The sequence below is a fragment of the Perca fluviatilis genome, chromosome 11, assembly GCF_010015445.1.
Source record: "Perca fluviatilis chromosome 11, GENO_Pfluv_1.0, whole genome shotgun sequence".
NCBI classification, from domain to species: Eukaryota; Metazoa; Chordata; class Actinopteri; order Perciformes; family Percidae; genus Perca; species Perca fluviatilis.
This window is the reverse complement of record NC_053122.1, coordinates 14,191,479-14,216,529: the sequence shown is the minus strand read 5'-3', so window position 1 is coordinate 14,216,529 and position 25,051 is coordinate 14,191,479. Positions and strand designations below refer to the sequence as shown.

The window sequence follows — 25,051 nt, the reverse complement described above, 5'->3', positions numbered from 1 at the left end:
TTCCACTCCTGTTTTTTTTTTTTAAACTCCACATAAAGACCACCAGACACTTCAAAGCAGAATTTACATGATAGGCCTACTGCAGTTTTTTGCAAGTTTATTGAACTTAAAAGTATGTTTTCCGTCTGACATGACTTTATAGGCTACCTATTACCCAATAATTTTTTAAGGATTCCGGTCTAAAATTATTTTTTCCCTTATGTAATGGCAGGTATCAACGGGGCCCACTCTAACCCTTACCAAATACAGATCTGCAGTGGTAAGGTCGTTACTGCCACCTAGTGTTACTCCAGCTCACTACAACATTATGTGCCGACTAGACCCATCTCAAGAGGCCTGACCATAATGAAAAGGGCAAATACAGACTAAATCGATCAGATTTGACGGTCACAAGCAGACGGAGGGGAGGGGGGCGAACAGAGCGTTGCCTGTTATGTCCTCGATGCACATCAGACCGCTTTTCAACCTCTTCGCAGAGGAGCTAATTAGATCTCTCCTCATAGATCATCTAATGATAGGCGATGTTCACGTCCTAGTGGAGGAGAGACGCTTGTTATCCGACACCGAGGTTGTACTCCAAGAGGTTAAGGCAGAATGGCAGCGTCCTTTCCGCATGGCCGCCTCCACCAGCCTCGGCCTGCAGTAACAATCTGGCATTACACTTTTTTTTTTCTCCACTTAAAGCAAACCTAAGGCTTATGTTTCCAAAAGTGGGCCGATAATGTGTAAGTCATAAAGCATGCAGCTCATCACCACAATGTTTTTAACATGCGCAAAGCAAGGCGACATAAAATGACTGCCATGGCCTGTGTCATGTATGAAATGGTAGTGTATGGGATTTACGACAGCTGGTTTCTGCTCCTACTGCAGGGATCTGAAGGAGCGCATCCACCTCTTCGGTTTCAGCGATGCGCAGCCGTGCCGCATGACTCACAACGGCAGAAATGGCACGGATGTAAACAGGGGGCGGGCTCAGGTAAGCCTAAACTGTACCTGTCCAGCCAATGGGGCGCCGCGTTTCTCTGACTCGTCTCAAATCTTGCGGTTTTCATTGGTCCTCCGTCACGTCGATATGCTGCAAGAGCGAGGCGCAGCTTCGCAATTACACCGCGGAACGGAGGAGAGGGGGGAAAAAATGATTAATCTGTCAAAGGCGAATTGGTGTTTGGGATGAGACCGCTCTAACATGCAGCCGACTGGAACGAAGCCTACAGGCGAACACAATTAATGCACAAGAATTAGAGATCAAGCTGATGCACCGCCATAGCAGGTGGTGCTTGTATAATCGTCCGGGGTCTTGTCACTCGTCTTTGCTGCCTGGTCTGTGCGTCGTTTCAGCACTGGACAGCGACCGGCTCCATCGGACACTGAAATCACTGAGGGATTCCTGAGGCGGGGTAGGCTCACAACAATATGTGATTATTGCTGTGATTTGTCTTCAGTGGACACTTTTTTTAACGTATATCAACGTGTATCTGCTTTCATCGAACGATGCTTTGTTTTGCCCTTAATAAGTGTTATTCTTGTATGATTAGTGGAACCTCGAGCCCCCGGGTTTGTTCAACGAGACTATATGGAGCCTATAGACCTCCACTCACCAAATGCCCTTGAAAGTATAGGCTTCGTGCTGCTGGCTGTATGTATGTGTGTGTGTGTGTGTGTGTGTGTGTGTGTGTGTGTGTGTGTGTGTGTGTGTGTGTGTGTGTGTGTGTTTGGTTGTGTACAAAAAAGAGAGAGAGAGGTTATGGTGGTAAGCAACTGCGCAATTGTCTGTCCCTGTCTGTTCATATCTCTCTTTTCTGCACCTCTCTCTGTCTCTGTCCCTGTCCCTGTCCCTCTCTTTTTTTTCCCCCGTCCTCTGCTTCCACAGTCGGTCCGACCCTCGCTTGGCTCGGGGCAATGCGCGGCTAGATGACTTCACTACATCAACAAGCACCGCGGTATCCTGGACTAATATAGCAGCGTCACACCCCAACCCCCTTCCTCTCTCTCCATTTCCATTCGCTGATTCCGAGTCCACCCGTCTAAAGGCACCATGGGAAACCGTGGCATGGAGGAGCTGATCCCGCTGGTCAACAAGCTGCAGGATGCCTTCAGCTCCATCGGTCAGGCTTGCAACCTGGACCTGCCGCAGATCGCAGTGGTCGGCGGCCAGAGTGCAGGAAAGAGCTCAGTGCTGGAGAACTTTGTAGGCAGGTAAAATTGACCACCAGAAATAGGATAATCCCTTCTCTGGTTAACCTTGAGGATGACATAAGAGGCCTATGGGGCCTATCTCTCTGTGCAGCTTTCAAACCATCTCTCCCAAGCTTAAAGTCACTGCTGTTGCACCTTGTGAAGCAGGGACCTTCAATTATATTATGTGCAGTATACATATTTTTAAACACACACCACTGTCTTGTCTTGGGCTACTGACAGAGGAGGAAAGAGGTAGGCTATTTGGGTTACAGCAGCACCTTGGAGATTTCAGCCCAATCAGAACCAACTGCAGTCAGGCTCACTCACAGTGCTAGAAATATCCATCTCTTTACAGTTCCCAAGCATCCTTTGTGAGGCATTAATATGCCGTTGACCCCGTAAAATTGGCGTCATGTTCTGCGCTGTATAATATTCAGATTGCAGATCACTGCATGTAACCATTTTAAAACACCTTCCAACTGTACATGTCAGCTCCCACTGCAGAAAACCTGAAAACACACTTGCATATTCATCATCACGCCCTGGGTTTTGGTCATTCACAACAAAAACGTTATGAGCAGACTCATTTGAATTGATATCTTTTTTTTATTTTTCAAGATAAGGATCAAAATTATTTCCCAACCAGGAGTGGGATTATGTTGGCAACACCAATTCCAGTGTTCATTTAATAAAAAAAAAAGAAAGAAAAAAGATCAGAAACAGAGGTATATCCATGTCCCACAACTGCTGTATTATGTGCTTTTGTCTGCTCAATAATATGGTACCATTCTGTTTTATAGCCCTGCATTTTAAAGCGATAATGAGGGCTAGTTGATCTAAAAATTTCCTAACAAATTAACTCTCTAAATTGATTTACTGTAGCATTTCTTTCGCTGTGCACCGCACATATAAAGGTCAGTTTATTTGCCATGGAGAGTGCTACTCAGCCTGTTAAACCAGATGTATAATGTCTAACGCCTTCTGTGGCTCTGGTGGGAGCTGATGATGTCATCAGGGTTATTTATGATGATGTCATCAGGGTTATTTGAGTCAGGCTTTAGACTCCAAATATTTCACAGAAAACATGCATTACAAACTGTGGGTATTGATGTTGAAAGATGAGAGCAGGGAAGGTCTAATGAAAGATGCTATTGAGTTGCACTATGGGAAATGTAGGCTCCAGTGTTTTGCAAGCTTGACACATAGTAGGTACTTAAAGTCATCTCGGCCTCTGCTGCTTTAATTTCAGCCACTATTTTTTCAGTCTGTCTTTCACAAGCTGGTTTTAGTGTGTCCACACAGTTCCTGTGTGCAGTTTTAGCATGCATGTGTGCTGTCCCAGATGGATGCATTGATTTCGTTCTGTTCCAGCTCTCACTGACAGTCGTGATGCTGAGTAATGGTCCATCTGTCCAGAAATGGCTCTGCACAGCGCTGAATGGACGAGTAGTGGGCTCGTCTTTCTTTAACTCATCGAGGGAGCTCTGAGGGTCGATATGTGTTAATAAGGTTTTCTTGGAACAGAGCTTTAGCATAGCAGGGGGCTGTGATGGCTGTCAGGTGTGTGTATCATGCTCATGCGTGCATGCACACACACACACAGTAGTGGACACACATTCACACACGCACAAAACAAGTTAGTGTGGAACACCTTAGGAAATGGTGTAGTCATTGTTTTTAAATGAGAAAGCTCCTTGTCAGCGATGCAGCTCTTCATTTTGACCTGTTGTTTATCAGGCCAGATTTTTCTGTACTGTTGGAGCACTTTTAGGTGCAGCAGGAGCGGAAAAGCAACAGGAATTGCTTAGTTTTAAAAGGGCACCTTTTCCGCTCAGACTATATTGAATTGGTGTACCAGATTAGTGACATTGAAGGATCTACAGTAGCTTGCATGCCATTATATAGGGTATAATTATAATAAATGTGCCCTTCAAGAGTTTCAAGGGAAAAAGCCTGGAGATGAAAATATTATTATGCCACCATTATCCATTTCTACACTCTTTGATACATGTTTACATTGGCTGTGGTTTGATGATGAGTTTTGATCTCTTTTCTTAGGGACTTTCTGCCTCGTGGATCTGGTATTGTCACCCGTAGGCCCCTGGTTCTGCAGCTTATCAGTGCCACTGCAGGTGGGCGCACACACATTTACACACCCACACACACACACATGCAGCCTCTCCCTCTCCCCTTTTTAAATGGTACTGGTTTTTTTCTCTTGGCTTTTTTCCTTCTTACACTGGCATTATTTTTCTCTCAAACACATGCAGCACAGCCACCACTAATCCTCATTATAAATATTCTTTTTTCTTTTTTTTTTGATAATTTTTTGGGCATTTTCAGCCTTTATTTTTGACAGGCCAGATGAAGACATGAAAGGGGAGAGAGAGGGGGAATGACATGCAGCAAAGGGCCGCAGGTCGGAGTCGAACCCGGCCCCCCTGCGCCGAGCCCGCTGTTGAAACCGCTGTTGAAACCTCTATTTATGAGCGCCTGCTCTACCAACTGAGCTATCTGGGCGCCCATCCTTGTTATATATTCTTCATTTTTCATCCTCAGAATGGGCTGAATTCCTCCATTGCAAAGGGAAGAAGTTCACAGACTTCGATGAGGTTCGCCAGGAGATCGAGGGAGAGACGGACCGCGTCACGGGGGCCAACAAAGGCATATCTCCCGTCCCCATCAACCTGCGGGTTTACTCCCCTCACGGTGCGAAGCCATAACTCAGCCTCCTTCCTTTCACTGTCAAGTAACAGCACACAATAACACTTTTGCATCAAGGTAGACGGTGACAAGATGTGAGTCATCATACTCTCGCTCTTTCAATTATTAGCTGGCATAACATGATTTAAAAAACTGGCTAGAAACAAAGAATGTGGTTTTTCGAGCAAAATAATTATACAGTATATGAATTCATTTCTATGTTGTTGAGGAGATAAAAGAGACAGTGTAACAGGTCCTTTAATGGCTCTGTGGTAATATGACTGAATATAGCATATTCATATTCAGAGCTATTCTGATGCTATTAGTGATTCTGTACTCATGGTATATTGATGCTGTACAGATGCTTTACTGATTCTATACAGATGCTATATTTATGCTATAAAGATGCTATATTGATGCCATATGTGATGTCCTTGAATTGTTGGCATGGTGATGCTGTCCTTAATAACCAGAGCATTTAAATGAAGTAAATTTTAGATGATTATTATTTTTTATTTTTTTGTACATTTTCTGGTTGAAAACTGATAGCATGCACATTCTCATCTCTTTTTATTCAAACAAAGTTCAGGTTTGAAGTTGGGAGGAAGTTGTTTCTATTGACGAAACACTCACAAACCAGATTATATACAGTATATGGTATACATACAGTATACAGTGCACAATTAAAAGGGAGCTCCCTAGTGATTCTTACAGAATTTCCAGCAGTTTTGCTCCTAGAGGCAGTTGCACCAGCTGTTAGTAAGTACAAATGTAGCCCAGATATGATGTAGTTGTGACTACCAAATGGAGATTCACGCATCACTAAATTAAAACAAGTTTCATCAGAAAAACGTAGAGGTTAGTTGTTACTACATATTTACACCAACTAACTGTCAGGTGTAGCTAACTGTGCCGTCGCCAAGTTAATGGAACCAACTGACAGAACATGCTTGCTAACATATAACCTGTTTAGATTGAAGAGTATAATATGGAATATGGTCGACATATCTGACCTCACACTAGACTGAAATGCTATTTAAACTGGGAAGATTTGAAATACCTCAAACTACAAAACATTGTGCCAATAAATGACCGTCCCAGCTAACAAAAACTTAAGGGAAATAATGAAGAGTTTGACTAACAATATGCCACAGAAATGTCACACAGGTATTACCAGTTATTCTTAAAGTGCATTCCTCTGTCTGTGCAGTGCTGAACCTGACTCTCATCGACCTGCCGGGGATCACCAAGGTGCCGGTTGGAGACCAGCCCGTGGACATCGAGCAGCAGATCAGGGACATGATCCTGCAGTTCATCACCAAAGAGAGCTGCTTGATCTTGGCCGTCACTCCGGCCAACACTGACCTGGCCAACTCTGACGCTCTTAAACTGGCGAAGGATGTCGATCCACAGGGTAAGGCGAGGGCTTGATGGCATGGCTAGGATATTAGGAGTGAAGAAGAGATGTAGAAAGCGGAATGGAAGTAAACTAAGCACGTAAAAGGTGGCTTTGTGGTTTGCGAGACTGACCTAAAAGTCGTTGAATCTCTGTCAGCTGCAGTGACGGTGCTCAGTGTCTGACCTTGTCCTTTGAGCTCTCTGAATGTGGAAACAGAATTTCCCTTCAGGGATCGATCAAGTGTCACAATATTATTAGAAACGAGGGGCGGAGAGAAGGGGAACACGGAGAATAAGGAGGGCATTAAAAGATAAATGAGGAGAAGGAAGGAGCGAGGAAAAGAAAATCATGAAGAAATTTAAAGAAACACAGAGGAAGGATAAGAAAGGACTCAATGTAATGTATTGCCCAAAGAGTTTGTCCTTCAGACAGGAGAGGAGGATGAAAAAAAGTAACCTTGTGGGAGGGATGAATAATATCGGACAAGGAGAGTGAGGTGGAAGAATAGGGAGATGGGATGCTAGCAGCCAAAGATGCCTCGAAAGGATATCGTGGCAGGATTAAATATGAGTAAAGAAGAAGAAAGAAATAGGGGCAAAAGAATGAATAAAGGAAGGAAATGATGCAAAGCTGCATTAGGAAATGGGCAAGGGTGACATCTTCAAAGTGATAATTTTGTCAAAACAGCTCACATTTAAGAAACTTGTACCAGCAAGTGTGGCAACCACATGATTAATCGATTATAAAAAATGGTGCCTTTAACCTTCCAAAAAAGCATTTCTAGATTTCTATTACATCCTTCCTTCCTCTTTTTGACCCCTTTTCTAGGTCTGAGGACTATTGGAGTAATCACCAAACTGGATTTGATGGACGAGGGCACAGATGCTCGAGACATACTGGAGAACAAGTTGCTGCCGCTGCGAAGAGGTGTGTGTGTGTGTATGTGTGTGTATGTGTGTGTGTGTGTGTGTGTGTGTGTGTGTGTGTGTGAGTGTGTGTGTGTCTGTCTGTCTGTCTGTCTGTCTGTCTGTCTGTCTGTCTGTCTTTTATACAGTATAGTGAGCTATGCCAGCCAGATTCACTTTGGCTCTTTCTCTGGTAACCTTTCACTTTCACCGTCTCTCCCTGTGTTCTTACTGTAATCTCAGCGTCCAATAACACTGTCCTTGTTCCACCTTCTTTCACTTCCAGAGCTTGTTTTTTTTCTGATTATCTCGCTCGTGCTGTCTCTGCCTTTGCCTCCTGGGATTATCATTCTTTATTTCTCTCAACTTGTGCCATTTATTCATTCCCAGGTTATATTGGAGTGGTGAATCGCAGTCAGAAGGACATCGATGGGAGGAAAGATATCAAGGCAGCTCTGGATGCGGAGAGGAAGTTCTTCTTGTCCCACGCATCATACAGGCACATGGCTGAAAAAATGGGCACCCCACGACTGCAAAGAGTACTCAACGAGGTGATCATAGATTTACTCCCGGTGCCCACAGTGCACTTTATATAATCAATAAGAGGGCGACGTTGTTTTTCCCACGCTTCCATTGTACAGCACATCAGTGTGGGTGATACAAGACTGTCAGTAGGTGGAAAATGCGCTCACTGTTTCTAGTTCAGCTTCTAATAATTCATGATTTCACTCAGGCAGGCATTCCACATGCTATCTGCTTTGTTATTGTAAGAATGTTACATTATCTATTGTATGATTACAGTGAAATATACATTATTGATTGGTAAATCACTGTACATCCAAAATACCAGGAACATAATCTATTTATTGATGCTCCTATGTGATTATAGTTTGTGTAATTTTGCTGGCTTTGTGTCTCCACAGCAATTGACCAACCACATCCGGGACACCCTGCCAGCTTTCCGCAGCAAGCTGCAGTCCCAGCTGTTGGCTCTGGACAAGGAGGCCGAGGAATACCGGGGATACCGACCTGATGACCCGTCCCGCAAAACCAAGCAGCTGTTGCAGTCAGTGCCCCATTTCTTTTCACAACAAGAGCATTTACATTAAATTTAGTTCATAAAAACTAAGTATCCTGCAAAATATCTGACCTCGGAAGAGATAATTACTTTCTCCCATGGCACCCGTTGCTTATCAGCTCTAATTTTTAGTCAGAAGTCATTGCTAGTCTTTTATTTATCATATTTGTTGTTGTTTTCAGGATGGTGCAGCAGTTCTCTGTGGACTTTGAGAAAAGGATTGAGGGTTCAGGGGATCAGGTTGACACAGTTGAGCTGTCTGGTGGAGCCAAAATCAACCGCATCTTCCACGAGCGTTTCCCATTTGAGCTGGTTAAGGTGACAATGTTGTACATAGAAGAAGATGGCACTGCAGAAAACAAATAAATAATCTGGCTCGGGTGCAATTATCAAACCTGTTTCAAATACAAATGGCTTTTTTTTGTTGATCTGTTGGCTTAAAGTAGTCAAAGATACATTTATTGAATCTCTACTGGAATCCCACTACATGTCATTTTTTTAACTGTAGAATTTAAATGCCCTACAGGTAGCTAAAAAAAGAATTCTCTGAAAAATAGAGTTCTATGTCCTCAATGATAGCTGACTCATCTGCTTTATTCTGTTTTACCCAAAGATAGTGACGCTCATCTCTTGAAAAAAAATCCTGAAACAAAGGAACAGTTGAAATAATGACACCCCCAGTAGACTTTTTTCTTCTCATTCTAAGTCTTTAAAGCAACACTAGAGAACATTTCCCGCTTCGGTCCCCCTACAGGTTGGAAGCGTCCATTACATTACATTATGCAAGTTTGCCAGATCGGGTAGCGGAACTGTAGTTCGAATGAACTGGACAATGTAATGTAATGGACAATTCCGCTTCCAACCTGTAGGTGGACCGAAGCGGGAAAAGTTCTCTAGTCTTGCTTTAAGGCTGAATTTAAAACTAAATGACACTATTTGCAGTCTATTTTCTCCTTTTTTTCTTTGTTCTTTGTCCTGTTTCCTCCCAACTCTTCATGCACACTGTATAACGCACTCTTATATTCTCTCTCTTGTGATTTTCTATTGAATGATCCCTAAACAGCTTCACTATATTACATGTTCAAACTCAGTACAAATACAGCTTTTATCTCTCTTTCTCATCTCTGTCATGCTTTCTCTTGGCATGCTGTCTCTCATATTTTACAGTTTTACTGTTGTTCCCTGTATTCAGTGTCTACACTCTCCCTCTCTGTTCCCCTCAGATGGAGTGTGATGAGAAGGAGATGCGTCGCGAGATCAGTTATGCCATCAAGAACATCCACGGTATCAGGTAAGAATTTGTCTGGCAAACTGAAAAAAAATGTCATCCCCGCCCCCCACCCCCCGCTTTAGCACTACAGCCACATCATGCTTTACCCAAAAGGCACACAATTCCTCCAAATATTTGAGATGTACCAACCAGTGATCCTATTACACTTGTCTTTCTGCCCGTTAGTATTATAAAGATATAAATACATTTATTTACAGCCTGAAGACAGTCAAGTATAATAATGTTGATGTGGCAAACATCATAACAAGATGCACAGAAAACAAAATACAGAATGTGGTTAAAATACATGGTTTGGATGGGAATTTATAAACAAGGGAGGAGCATGTTGTCTTTCTTTCTTTCTTTTCTTATGTTCAGCCCAGCCTCTCTCTGTGTTTCTATATTGGTTCAGCAGCGGTTAGCTACCACAACCAAAAGAATTGCTACCCATGCGAGAAATCTTACATTTAAAGAAAACCCACATTAGCATGAATTCCATCCACAAACAATAGCAGGTCCAATGTCTACCATGACATCAATAAATGATTTTGCACTGACCCCTTTATTACTGCAAACAAAGACTGTATATAGAACCAAAATACAGATCAAATATTGATCTACTGTCTACTATCAAAATCAATTTTGCTTAAAGGTGCTCTAAGCGATGTTGGGTGACGTTACTTCTTGTTGACGTTCAAAGTATTTTCAAACAAAACGAAGACTAGCTCACTCCTCCCTCCTCCTCATCCGTTCCCTCCCTTCTGTGCTTCAGCGCACTAAATCCCCCCCCCATAAAAAAAATCCTTATTGTCAGTTATTGGCTGAACACTGGAACATGGTTTGTGTATGTTTGCATGGTCCAGGTTGGACGACTTTGTTTTTGTTGGCGTGTGTGGACCCTAGGCTGTCTACAGAGAGCGCATTTTTTTACAGTGTGTTTAGGGGACCGGCAGCTCGCGGATAGTGAGGAGATGTTTGCTGTATGTGACAAAAAAAATTGTAGCCTAAAAAACGTGTGACATCGCTTAGAGTACCTTAAAGTAATGTCACCGAAAAGGGAAACCAATTTTCATCACAATTGTACCCTTCGTTCCCTTCCTCTTGGTGGGTTTCAGGACGGGACTTTTCACCCCAGACATGGCGTTTGAGGCCATTGTGAAGAAGCAGGTCATAAAGCTGAAGGGGCCCTGCGTCAAGTGTGTGGACATGGTCATCCAGGAACTGATTAACACCGTGCGCCAGTGCTCCAACAAGGTAACTCATGTGGTTCATCAGGGTTTGGAAGTTTGAGGGGAATCAGGGAGGAAAAAAGGAAGGAAGGCTGTTTGATAAAGCATTGATAAAGGAAACAAACTTCCACTGAAAAATGATGAAATTTCAGTTTGTTTCTGAGTTTGGTTTTTATTATTAATTATTCCACATTCCTCATTATGTTAAGTGAGTGATAAGCCGTGTGATGTGTTTTCAGCTGGAATGCTTCCCCATGCTGCGCGAGGAAACTGAGAGAATTGTGACTAGTCATATCCGAGACAGAGAGAGTCGGGCCAAAGACCAGGTAACACTCATTAGCTTGCAATTATGGCCATAAACATTTGTGTATGAAGGAAGGTCTGTGACATGTATGCACACATTATGTCAGTAGCCAGTTTTTTAAACCTATATCTGTCATTGTAATGTTGTGGAATTACAAACAAGGTACCAATTAACCAAATAGATGACATATTAATACACATACTGAATGACATATAATACATTTAAAGAAATAGTTTTGGGAAATTAGCTTATTTGAAGAAGATCAATGCCACTCTCATGTCTGTATGGTAAATATGAAGGGCCTCATATGATTAGCTTAGCTTAGCACAAAGACTGGAAATAGAGAGAAACAGCTAACCTGGCTCTGTTTGAAGGTAACAAACTCCACATAGCGACATCTCTAAAGCTTACTAATTAACATTACATTACAAAAACAACACATTGTGGTTTTATGTGCAGGACTGAAACAAGCTAGCTGTTCTCCCCTGCTCCCATGTCATTATGCTAACAAGCTAACCGGCTGCTGGCTACTGCTACATATTTACCGTGTAAACTTGAGAGTGGTATCAATCATCTCTGCTAACTCTCAGCAAGAAAACTAATTAGAGTCTTAAAAATTTCACAGGTGGGTACTGTTAAAAATATCAATACCGGTACCAATACCAATACCGTGACTTCGATACCGGTTCATGAACGATACTTTTTTCAATACCAATTTTATAAAATCCATTTTGACAAAAATAAATTAAAACATGGCAAAAATCTTTTTATATATTTTTCAGCTCCTACTACGTGAGCACTGTCGCTGTGCGTAACAAGCGAGTTTTTCCTGCATACCTCTACGACGTGTAGACAGCCAATCACCAGCATGATTAGATCTTGTTAGAAGCATGCTGCATGCTTATTGGCTCACTGACGCTGATGAGATTTGCTCCTTAGGTATTGAAATTTGGTATTGAATGATGAGGCATTTTTTCGATACTTGATATTAAGGAGACAATTTGGTCGGTGCCTAAAAAGTATCAAAGTTCGGTACCCAGCCCTACAACCTAGTGTATTTCTTTGAGAATGACTCACTTCATGGTAAATGTTTTGTGTTGTTACAGGTTCTGCTGTTGATAGACATCCAGCTCTCTTACATCAACACTAACCACGAAGACTTCATTGGCTTTGCTAAGTAAAGACTGCATCTATTAGCTTGGCTTCACCATGATTAAATATTCATGAAAACAAATGTTTAGAAGATCTCCTTTTACCCCTGTCATGTGTTTTTTCTCCTTCTCTCTCCTCTTCATTCACCTTTCCCTCCCTGTCATCCTGTCTCTCCCGCCATCTCTGCTTTGTTGTTTCTCCACCGCAGTGCGCAGCAGAGGAGCAGTCAGACTAATAAGAGCCAGAGTTCAGCAGGAAATCAGGTGAACATTTGTCATGTCTTGTATGTCACACATAAACAGTGGAGCACAAGGTCAAGGGAGTACTGCACACCCACACAGCAGCAGCAGCATGGCTACTGCAGGGAAGATAAAAAGAGAATGATGCTGAAATGAAAGGGATCTGATCCAAGATGCCCTTTCTTTTTAGTCACTCTTTTGCATTGTACACATTTTATGTTACATACCTTCTAGCCTTATGTTTTCTTAGCTATTATTATTTTATATTTTAGTCATGCATGGTGCATTACACCAGTTTGTTTGCTTCTTTGGTTTTATGATTTTTATTTCAGTAAAAGAATCACACTGGGTTCTATTACTTTATGCCACCATCATCACCGGTGTTGTTGTTGAGACATTTCCCTTTGTTTGAACCCTTCCTGTGTCATCAAGGTGCCACTTTGCATTTCATCCCCATCCCTTAGTGAGAATCTCAGCTGCACTCTTATGGGTGTCTGTTGGTGAGTATCGCTCATTGTGGGTTATGGTTTGCAATGTCATTTGTGCCTGCAGTAACACTTCTGCCCATTGTGTGGTGCTCTCCAGCGCTGCTGCATAATCATTTTTCCCGTTTTTCACTCTTGACGTGTTCAAGAATGGCAAATTAGCTGAGTAAGCTACTGTTGGGCAGAGGCATTTTCTTTAAGACAAGTTGCACTAGAAAAGTTGCCTTTTTTTAGTGCCACGAGGTTTCTAAATCCCCCACATTCCTTCCTGTTGCAGGCCTCCTCTCCTCCCGCATCAGGCCTGATTGTAAGAGTTTTCTCTCTAACCGTTTACTGTCTAACACCCCCTCCACCCACCAGCGTCCGCAGACTACAGGGGGTTGCCAACTAGACAAATAGACATTAAATTATCCTTGGTTTGGCAATTTAAATATCATCTCTAAGACTGAAAATGTAAGAGATTTCTTTTAGTATCCTGTTATGGATCCAGCCACAAAACAGCCCTATAATTTTTGCTTATGACAGAAAGGCTTTGTAATGATTTGGGTAACCTCCTTAGTGAGTCTTAGGCGGTGCAAGACTGACAGTAATCTAACCTAATAATCACTTGGCACTGTGCCCCAAGGCCTGTTTATGTGGGGCTTGTAGTGTTATTACCCCTAACACAGTTGACACACACACACATGCTTTATTGTGTGCTTGAAGCACTTAACACAATGGTCACTTACCAAGCTAACACTGGCCTCTGCTTGTGAAGCACACAGTTCCTTGAATGAGACTGCACTGACACACACAGTCACATGCTAGGCTCTGAGTGAGTCACAAAGACACAATGACAGCCCTAACCGTATCTTCACACACATTTCATCGCACTTCATGCATTGATTACCTGCACAGATTAATTTGGGCTAGCTTTAGCCATGATATGTTTATTTTAAATCGCTGCCAAGAAAAACTCCCGCCTCTGTCTTACTTGCAAAAACTATAAAGTTTTAATCATAGGCAACGTTTCAGTACTGGACCATCTTCAAGCCAGTACCGAAATGTTGCCTTTTATTAAAACTATATTTTTTGCAAGTAAGACAGTGTGCGGTGAGTTTTTCTTTGCAACTCTTGACCTACTGTCTTACGTTGTAGATGTATGTTTGTTTTTTTTAAATCAAAATAATTACGGATGAAGAGCTCCTGTCATCCTCTTGTCTTCTTGTTATTTGTGCGTTTCACTTAGTAAAAAAAAGACTGACTTTCTGACCTTACTCTCCCATCAGGTCATTCGCAAAGGCTGGCTGACCATCAACAACATCAGTATCATGAAGGGGGGAGCCAAAGAGTACTGGTTTGTGCTGACTGCCGAGAGCCTCTCCTGGTTCAAGGATGACGAGGTCAGTTTAAAGTTGCAATATTTTTTACAATACCATTGAATCAAATCGCTCTTAATGTGAAAGGGGTTGCTTGTAATAACAAATATTATTATTAAGAATGGTCACCCTTTACTTTCACTTCAGCTTTACGAAGCGTTTTAGTGTCTTTCAGCTCATTGTTTCTGGTATTTAGCAGCTCAAGAGACATAAATATTTCTCTTAGGACTTTGAGGGTTTGTGTGCTTGTCCCTTTTTCATGTTTAAAAAAAAAATCATATTTAGGGCCTTTAGATCAGGATGAGGATCAATGAAAGCTGTGCTAGGCACTTTATTATTGGTGTCATGGGGCAAAGATTCCATAATAATCTTTCAGCATATTGTAATTCAAGTAGTCTCCTCTTGGCTCTGTATTCTGGCTTCAGACAATCTAGCCGTGACGGGAGACTTTGGTCAAACCCAGGGCTCTCATTTATAAACGTAGTGTACGCACAAAACGGGGCTGAAAATGGGCGTACGCCACTTCCCACGCAAAGGTTGTGATTTATAAAAAACAAACTTGACGGTAGAATGTGCAGTCCTCCACGCAAACTCTGATCCATGTGAACTGAAGTCAGACTGCAGAAAGTAAATTATTTTTAAGATTATGCTTTATATTTTCTAGTATTGATGCCTCACGCACATTCTTCATATCATCCACGTTACCATGAAGATGAAATCCAGCTGTGTTATTTGCACTTGTACTGAGTGATAACTGTTCCATAAACACCTCCAACTCAAATCTTAAATAAAAATGTGTTCTTAATATTTAATCGGCGCTGTCTCGCCGTCACATTGTCCACTACGGAGCACAGGATGAGGGGATGGCCCAACTGCATGGAATACCGGATAGCATCAAATACCCTAACATTAGATAACTGCAGAACACAGTGTAAATAACTAAATATCTGTCTTTAAAACTGTGCATATATCATCAAATGTCAAAGTCTGAAAATACAGCCGTTAAGATCTCGCGCAATCGTAACCTTTAATGTCCTCATTATCTGTCCGAACTTTAATACTGTTTGTGACAAAACCTGCATGAAGAAAAGTGTATTTGCCTAAAACACTTTATTTCATCTTCAAATTGTATCTCGGGGTGGGGGATACCACTAGTTGATGCTGTGTTGGCAAGGTGTTAACAATCACAAATTGTTGTAAACATATAAATACTGCGGTGATCCCCCCGTGCGTAATGCTGCATGATGGCACTGCTGGCCCTGCAGGAGGACTACGCTAATGGAAGAATCAGTAGAAAAAGAGACTTCAGGGACCATGACGATGACTGGCTAATAGGCCGATTTAGATTTTCTAAAGCTGAGCTCTTGGATCTATGTACTGAATTGGGTCCAGTAGAGAGGGCAATGCGCCGGAACCGTGCCATCCCGGTCTACATACAGGTCCTCGCCAATTCTGCGGGAAACCGGCTGTATCCAGAGGGAAATGTCAGACAGATAATTTTTTTTTTTTAAATATATTATATATAATCTTCAACTTTATCACTAAGGCATGTTTGGATATAATATATAGTTCTGTTAAATCTTATCATATACGTCTGATTTATCGAAGCTGTCCCCGAGTGCCGTAATGCCTGCCGTTTTGGACGTATTATTAATATATGTATATATAGTGTATGGAACACAGTGTATGGAACCCTGTCTATAGATCAGGGTTCCATACACTGTGCAAGAACAGGCCGAAATTATAATTCAATTTGCAGCAATTCCTGAATGTCTCAGAAGTTTTTTGCTTTTTCTTTATAAAGGGAACATTGCTTACAGGTGTGCGTACACACGGTTTTATAAACCTGACTTTTTTTCGCCGTACACCATTTTGGGCTTTTGGGTGTACGTACACTTATAGTAAGGATCCTACGCACAGTTTTATAAATGAGACCCCAGGTCATTTCAAAGAGAGAGAGAGAGAAAGCGTTCCTATTGGCTGTTCTGCACATGCATTGCCTGCATTTAGCATTTAGCATTTTACCCACTGCAGCTTTAAGGGTGGGTCCGATATAAATATGTGCCAGTTCAATGTTTCAATGTTTTCGGAAGGAAATTACTTGTGTGAAAATAGTCGTGAAAATGGCAAAGATATTCTTTGTGGAATTGATCTTTATGTATTTAACTAAATCAAAAATCAACTAAGACTGATGGATGACAGTCGGATGTTCTGCAGAATTAAACCAGCAGTTAACTTTATACATGGTAAATAAATGACTCGTTATGACTTGATTTTTAAAAGCAGAATTTTGTTATTCAAATTTTTATTATCATTGATAATACTGTACATCATAAAGACAAAACAACGACATTTGCACCACTCTGCATCGACGGGATGCAGCATTTCATCCGTGCTGCTGGCTTGTTCGGCGGGCTGATGTCTACCTGCCTGTCTGTGCCTGCTGTACAGGTTGGAGGATATTCTGCACAGCAAGTGTAGATAGGCAGACACACTGCAACTCCTTCAGCCAGTTGTTGGTATTGTTGCTGCATGGTTGTTTATTTATCGGACCTTGTTTAGTCTCTTGCTGGGGTGCAGTTCCATGAGAGGTACACAGAGTGGAATCTGTATTCGTGCAAAAAGACAAATTGATAGAGACAATAGTGCTCTCTCTTTTTTTATATGTGGTTCCACTTATATGTAGGTCAACTTAATATACAGTTTGGGAGCATTTAGCTTTTGAAGAGTCACTCTTACGTATGTGAAGAGTTTGGCCATGGTTCTTGTCATTCAATTCTCCTTTCCATTCATTTTTCCCTTTGTCTCTGAGTTTCCCTTCTTTTCGCTCTTTCTTCCTTCCCCACCTCTTTCCACTGGGAGTTCAGGCATTCACTCCTTCGCTGCAAATTTGGAACAGTCCCAATCCCAACCAAATGTTCACTCACAGACACCCAAAATATATGAACGCACACTCAGCCCTCAGACATCACATGGGCCACACAGCACTGGGGCTACAGATTGTCATTTGATACGTTAGTGTGGAAATGTAGGAAATTATAGACTCCACTGGCTTCGCCTTGTATATTTCATTTATGTTTTACACCCTGTGAACTTTCTATAGTCGCATGCACGTGCACACTCGCGCGCGCGCACACACACACACACACACACACACACACACACACACACAAACACAAACACACACCCTCCTCCCTCTCTTGGTTTGGTTGGCAGTTACTTTGGAACTGCTCACATTCTTAGCAGGAAAATCACAAGCTTTTGATCCAAACATCAGCCTCCAATGTTTTAGCAGAGAGGAACCCGTCTATTAAATATCAATATCCCTCTGTTTCGGGCCTTCAACTTCATAAGCAGCTATGACTCTATGACACTGAGTCCCTGTTTTGGCCCTATATAATGGGTAACATTCCACATTCCACTCTTTGACTTATCATACCACAAAACAACTAACCGACTAACACTCATTTAACTGAGTCAAATGTAACACATCCTGTGTGTACATATATTTTTGTGCACTGTGGCTGTTGCTGATGTGTTTCTTGCACCATCTGCAGAGCACTTATCCTACCAGACATTTGCAGTTATTTGACACCACAGCACTATAGTTTGCAGCCTTAAAGCCTTAAAACTCAATTTTGGCCACCCATGGAAATAACTTCACTGGAGGTGTCTGACTGTATATTCAAACTCAACTTGATTGATTGGCCCTCGTTCCTTTGGCCTGTGTTAGATGCTTTGCAGCCGCTTTCGCTCCTCCCCCTTCCAGTGGACCACATCTTCATCAGAGCACCAGGCCAGCAGCCTGCACACTTACTCATTCATGCTATAAAATTTTGTGAGCTCGACCATTTTGTGAGTTTTGGCTTTAAATCTTTTTTTTTTTATCATCCTGGCTCACAATTAAGATTCTTTTACACCTTGGTTTTCACAGCATGTTGTCAAATCTGCAGTTAGTGTTATATTGATAATGTATGTTTATTCCAAAAAAGAAGTGAAAAGGAAGTGGTGAGTGTTAGAATGCATTTAGGACAAAATACAGATTAATATAGATCACATACAGATTATAAAATAGATTAAAAAAAAATAGCAAAGGGGGAGAAGGAAGGAACAGATGCAAAAAACCCACATCTTGGAGACTTGAAATGCCAACAGAGAGACAGAGAGACAGAGAGAGCGACACAGAAAGATAGACTGACAGAAGAGGGTCCATGCCCAGTCTAACCAATGTGCAGACTACTGTACACCAGTATGATAATGAACAGGTAGTCTGAACACTGGGTGGACGGAGCCGGAGTTAAGAGCCAGGCCTTGTGTGCTGTTTTCTGCCATTCCAGATGCTTGCGGACGGCTCTGTCATCTGTGCCCTCCCTTCGCCCCTCTCCATTTTGGCAGCAAGGATCCCGTCTATCGAAAACCCCTCAAAACTGCAATTCGCCTCATCCGCGTTTGCCGCCTTCCCCAGCCTTTTGGTGCACGTCTCTTGGCGTGTTTATTTGTTTTGGTAGACGTTTGAGCTCTGGGTCCCCTCGCGGTCCGTTTCGGTCACGCCGGCCATGAGGAGTATCCAGCCTTGACGTGGCATATTCGCTCAGACGACTGGGACAGACTGGCTGCACGTTCAGGGAGGGGATATTACAAAAAAGAGGGAAAGAGAGAGACGGGGGGGGGGGGGGGGGGAGGAGTGAGTGAGTGAGAAAGAGAGAGGAAGAGAGAGGAAGAGGGAGGGGACCTGTGTGACCATATAAGGGCTGCAGTGACCCCTTGGGGAATACAACGCAGCAGAGTCTGCAGAGTTTACTTGTCTTCTCTTTCTTCTTCTCCACTCATCCTCTTTAATTCTTACCTGTGACCGTCTACCACCTCTTCCCGGACCATCAGAACAGATGTGGGCTTTCTTCTGCAAATCTTTTGCAAATCCACTTTTGTGTTTCTTCTTCTTCTTCTTGGACTCTCCTCCTCCTTTCGCCCGCCGTCTCTTTAACTTCTCCCTCCTTCCCTGGTTCTGTGTGCTGCTAAGCACTACCAGATGTTGAGTTTTAACGCCAGGCTGTCATTTAATCTCTCCCTCTCTTGCTCCCTCCAAAAAAAAAAAAAAAAAAAAAAAAATCAGGCAGGAAGTGGGCCCCTCTGGAATGGAAAGAAAAAATATTGAGAAAATATAGAGGGGGAGGGAATAAAAGAAAAAAGACAGAGAGAGTTAAGAAAGATGGAGGCTAGGATGGAGTGTAAAAAGGAAGAGCAGAGTTTCTCCAACCTGAGCATCCATCACAGGACCTCTATGAATGTGTCATAGCCATCCCCGAGCTTCTACCTCAGAGGATGAACATTGTGTTTGACCCCTGGACCTCCAGTGCTTACATATACCTGCGTTTTCCCGTCTTACTCAGTTTACTCAGCCTTTAGCTACCAGCTCTCCGCGGCAAAACGCACCGTGAAGAACGACTGTGTCTTGACCCACACTCTAATGACTTCCACATGTGCTCTCCTTCTCCCTTCTTTCTGCTTCCCCCTTCTCCACCCACTCCCTACCTTCCACTCTCATTTCTCCCCCATTCCTCCTCCCTCCTGTCACCCCTTTCTCTTTGTTTACCCCCCACACACACTCCCTCATTAAAAACCTGATTTCACCTTTCTCTTATGGACATATTCTTGCACAATTTGCACCAATTTCCTTGCACAAGAATTTCTGAAAATAACAAACGTAGCAAATTGCATTAGTCATAAAATGCGCTCATGATACATACCTTCTGTTTTCCTCATTCACAGGAGAAGGAGAAGAAGTACATGCTCCCTCTGGACAACCTGAAAGTCCGCGATGTGGAGAAGAGTTTCATGTCCAGCAAGCACATATTCTGTATTTTCAATACAGAGTCAAGGTCAGCTGTGAGATCGTAACATTTTCATTTTTTTCTTTTCATGTGGCTGTAAATAAAACTCTTGAAAGCAATCACATGCAGTCCAAGGCCTGTGTGCTGGTGCGGCTGCTGAAATATGTTTTGGATTATGTGTTTAGTACAGTATGTATGCCTGCATGTACTGTATGCATGATTGCAGGCTGGACAAGCTTCACCTATTTCTAAAAGATCTTCAGCTCAGTTTAGGTTGTCATTTAAATGCAGTGTGTTCAAGAATCACAATTTTTGCCATTTTACAGTGAATTATTACAGGGGATTATTATAAAGAGTCATTTGAAAGCCTTGATGTTGTAATAGTAGGTTGAGGATAATAGAAAAGCTCTGACAGGACTGAAACCTATATCATAACGCGGTGAAACTGTATAAAATGTTTAGTATCAGGCCTGAACTTTTAGTAATTGGTGCAGAACGTCCTGGAAAACATTTTATGGTATTTCAGTTTCTTCATCCCTCTTGGCTGGAAACCCAAGAAAGGGTTAAACAACAAAATATCCCACATGGAAGGAGGCACATAACCTAATACTGTCAATACTTCCAGATGTCAGAGTTTATATCTTTTTGTGGAACACTTTTTGTAACAATGGGGAGCACTGTCTCCATGTTCCTAAATAATGAATCCTTAATAAATTAGTTACATCAAATTGTAATTTTTATTTAATTAAATGCACTCCTCCACTTGGTGTTGACTGCATATCCTCCCGTGGCATGGTGTTTAGGAATGTGTACAAGGACAATCGCACCCTGGAGTTGGCCTGCGACTCTCAGGATGATGTGGACAGCTGGAAATCTTCTCTTCTACGTGCCGGGGTCTATCCCGAGAAAGTCATGGCGGTTAGCAAACTCATTCATTCTCCATTTAATTGATCTTTTACTGCCTCTGGCAGTTGTCCAGGATTCATAGCACCGTGGTTACATTCGTAACGTTCTTTTCTTAGCATTGGTTCCCCTGTTTATGTCTGATCCTAACATATTCATATTAACTGTATTTACCTGTCCTCTTTTACAATATTATTATTTCATTTCCTACCTCTTATTTTACTTTTTTTTTTTTATATTTGAAACCTTCCAAATGTTAACACATTTGCAGAGCCATGCTGGAAATTACACATTTTCCAAATGGCAAACATTTCGTCTTAGTTTTCTAACATTTACATTTCAGAGTGCACATGCCATTATGTCTGAAAAAAATTTAAGCATCCTGTGTGTGAGTGTGTGTGTCAGATTCATTCAAAGCACCCAATATAGTTTGTAAATGTAGGCCCCTCTTTTCTCATTCACCTCTTTTTCATTTGTCTCTCTTCTTCTTCCTCCCTCTTTAGGTTGAGAGTGAGACCACCACCGCCACAGAGAACTTCTCCATGGACCCTCAGCTGGAGCGTAAAGTGGAAACCATCCGTAACCTGGTGGACTCCTACATGGCTATTGTCAACAAGTGCATCCGGGACCTCATGCCCAAGACCATAATGCATCTCATGATCAACAATGTAAGAAAAGATAACATTTATATGTGTCGTAAAGACAGCTTTCCTTTGCTGTTACTGTAATAAAGTAAATATACTAATGCTATTAATGATACTAATAGTGTTAAATGATAACCATCAGAAGGCCTGTACTTTTTAATCTCCATTTTCATAATTGTGAGTCTTCATCCTGCACCACCTCTTCCTGCCACTAGGTGAAGGACTTCATCAATGCAGAGCTGTTGGCCCAGCTGTACTCTGCAGGTGACCAGAATGCCCTGATGGACGAGTCCCAGGAGCAGGCCCAGAGGAGAGATGAGGTGCTGCGGACCCACCAGGCCCTGACAGAGGCCCTGGCCATCATCGGTGATATCTCCACCTCCACCATCACTGTCCCCATGCCTCCGCCTGTTGACAACTCTTGGGTGGGAGGACCTGGTAGTCGCAGGTAAAGTTACAAGAATTAAACTAATCCTATACATTCATCCTGTAACATTTTTAAATAAAACTTCTTTTAGCTGTTCTCTTTCTTTCCTAAACATTCACGTTCAGTACTATAACTCCTTTTCCTTCTCCAGGTCTCCTCCATCCAGCCCCACTGCCCCAAGGAGGATGTCTTCAGGCCAGCGCCCGGCTCCCAGAGGGGCCCCGCCACCACCAAATCGCCCAGGACCTCTGGGGCCCTTCAATAACATTGCTGACAGCCCTCAGGCTCCCAGTCGCCCTAACAGGGCCCCTCCTAGCATCCCCAGGTAAATGCAACCTTCACATGAACTTGTTATGTCGGGAAGATGCAAAAAATGCTCTTCAGATGTCTTTATGAGGGTAGGGATGAGTAAGACATTGCTGCAATTTTAAAGTAGTATTGATCTTCTTATTTAACTTATTTTTGTTTTTAACTACCTTTAAATCGAATTTTGACTCTGTGTGTGAGACATTGAAGTTTTAAAACATAGCATCTGTTTAATTTATGTGAAGACTGAATACTAATCTCGTCTCTTTTCTTGTCTCTTTTGTTTTATTTACCATTCTATTCTCTTTGTCCCTTTCTCATTCTTTTTTGGAATATCTTATCTGTCCTTTTCTCTGACACTTTTCATTACACATTATTATTACATCATTCTCTACCGAAGCCGGCGGCCCCCGCCATCTCCTACAAGACAAGCTCCACCATAAACATCTAAATGGGCTTCTCATCCACTTATCTCCCTCCCTCATCCACTCCATCCCTCCTCTATTAGCCATGGCTCTGCCATCCTGGTCTCTCCTTAGTGCAGACACTGAAGTCTTTGACCCCTCAACCCTCAATTTCCTGCCAGGTGACGATGCCCATATATCTATGTACAGTATGGTACTTGTCTTGTGGTGTATGTGTATGTGCGGTTGTTGCTCGCCTGTGGTCCGAGTTTGCTTAGCAGATCCACTACCCAGTATCAGTCCCTGGAACCTCCCCCTCACAAACCCCTCACCAAGTCAGCCACTTGCTGCTTCTACATGAGAATATGCTTAGCAGTCATACTGCCCTACTCATTCCAAAATGCAGCATGGCACATAAGCTGCTTTTATTGCATGGGAGTGTGTGGATGTAGAGTGTGTGTTTTGTGTGTATGTATACACAGGGGAGGGACTAATTTGCCTATATGTAGGCTGGGTTTGATTTAGTATTGTGTTAATTTATTGTATAATGCCCCCTTAAGTGTTAATTATCAGCTGAATGTTCTCTTAGGAACAGAAGTTGTATCTTAGTTTGTGTGTGTGTGTGTGTGTGTGTGTGTGTGTGTGTGTGCGCGTGTGTGTGTGCGTGCTTGTGTGTGTGTGTGTGTGCGCACTTGTGTGTGTGTGTGTGTGTGTGTGTGTGTATGTGTGTGTGTACGTGTTTGTGCGCGAGTAATTCTGTGTACGTGTATACAAGTGTGTGAGGAGGACATGTGTGCATGTGCTGTCCATCTGCACGTTTGTTGCTGTTTCAGTTGTATTTGTTTTCATGGTCAAAGCTGTTAATGATGAATCATAAAAACCCTCGGGGGTAGATTTAATGTTGGACTTTCGTGAGTTATCCCTGTGTTGTAGTAGCAGCCATACACACATAGCAAGGCTGAGGAGCACCTTCAGTATTCTCCATATGGAAACAGCCTCTATAATGCATTTAACCTCGTCATAGGTGTCTATCTACCTGTGCTGTATCGATGGTCAAGTTGTGACCCTTGCAGCCTTAAGCTCAGATTCAGATGCTGACCTGTGAAAAGGAAGAAAAAAATAAACTTTCTTTTTTTTCTTTTCTTGAACGAACAAAGAACATACATTTACATGTTTCCATTTAGCCTTTTTCTCAGGTTTGAAACATGCAACTCCATGCCCATCACAAACTAGCACTCTTTCTCAACTCTTCAAGCCTCTCTTATTTCCTCTTCTCTCACAACCATCGAAGCCAGCCAGTCAGCGTCTCCATCAGAGCTTAAGGTGGTATTGTCAATGTTCAAGTGCTTCTCTGTCAGTTTGTTATTGTGTATGTGGGCCTAAACTGTGTTCTGATGTATATAGGTAATGATAAGGAGATACTGTACCTGTGGACTATTAAGACCTCATCACGGATCCTAGCGCTTTAATCGTTATCTGTGTCTCTATTCACTAAATGCTCTCTTCTCTCTAATTTAGACTGCCTTACTGGCATGAATTACAATTCTTTATTGCCAAAGCTAAATGTAAAAAGAAAATTGGAAGGTTGAAAAAAAAAGAAAAATCTGCTGAAGACCAACAACAAAATAGTTCCAGTTGTAGTGAGATGGCATTGTTTAGCAAAAGGGCGCAATGTTCAACTGGGGAATTGCATCAGTTGTTATTTTCTGTGTCTCTGTATCTCTCCTCAATAAACTTCTTCCTCATAATGTCTCACTTTGTCAACAGAGTCTTTATTGTTGAAGCACACTGGGTTTTAGGAACATTATATAGGTGCCTATTTACAAAATAATATGTTGTTTATGAATAATATGCTATAGCTTGCTTGCTTACTTATTGATATTTACCGAAACAATGTATTCTTGGTGGATAAATTGTCTACGCCCACAAGACAAATAAATATAGTAATTTTACAGTAAATTCTGTGATGGCCTATTGTATGAATATTACAGCAAAACTAGAATGCTTTATAGGTCAGAAAATAAATGTAAGTAGTATTATTACCACGTTCAATACCAAATTACTTCTTCAAGATCAAAAACTTAATATTGAATCTCATGACTATGAACTAAGTCTATAAATCATGGTAATTTCATTTGGTTGGATTTTATTTTAGTATGGCATTAATAAATATGTTTTTAACATTTTGGAACTTCAAACTATTGCCTATAACTATAGTATTCCATACATCAATACA

General features: G+C 42.0%; 1 protein-coding gene across 1 annotated transcript; it reads left to right on the top strand.

Moving 5' to 3' along the window:
- The first annotated feature begins 1,075 nt into the window (after window positions 1-1,075).
- On the top strand, window positions 1,076-24,567 carry dnm3b (dynamin 3b). The gene is made up of 21 exons (XM_039815160.1): window positions 1,076-1,397; window positions 1,871-2,196; window positions 4,237-4,310; window positions 4,738-4,887; window positions 6,092-6,295; window positions 7,109-7,207; window positions 7,576-7,736; window positions 8,109-8,251; window positions 8,446-8,581; window positions 9,487-9,554; window positions 10,649-10,787; window positions 11,002-11,088; window positions 12,173-12,243; window positions 12,427-12,481; window positions 14,211-14,324; window positions 20,070-20,179; window positions 20,935-21,049; window positions 21,538-21,702; window positions 21,894-22,126; window positions 22,257-22,430; window positions 22,812-24,567. The coding sequence occupies exons 2-21, from the start codon at window positions 2,036-2,038 to the stop codon at window positions 22,852-22,854; spliced, it is 2,502 nt and encodes an 833-aa protein (XP_039671094.1). The 5' UTR covers window positions 1,076-1,397; window positions 1,871-2,035; the 3' UTR covers window positions 22,855-24,567.
- The last annotated feature ends 484 nt before the right edge of the window (window positions 24,568-25,051 follow it).

Excerpts from the sequence above, each read along its gene's own strand:
- dnm3b (XM_039815160.1), top strand. The coding sequence starts at position 2,036 with ATGGGAAACCGTGGCATGGAGGAGCTGATCCCGCTGGTCAACAAGCTG. Across the intron at positions 12,482-14,210 it reads AGAGTTCAGCAGGAAATCAG|GTCATTCGCAAAGGCTGGCT; the intron begins GTGAACATTTGT and ends CTCTCCCATCAG. Across the intron at positions 22,431-22,811 it reads GCCCCTCCTAGCATCCCCAG|CCGGCGGCCCCCGCCATCTC; the intron begins GTAAATGCAACC and ends TCTCTACCGAAG.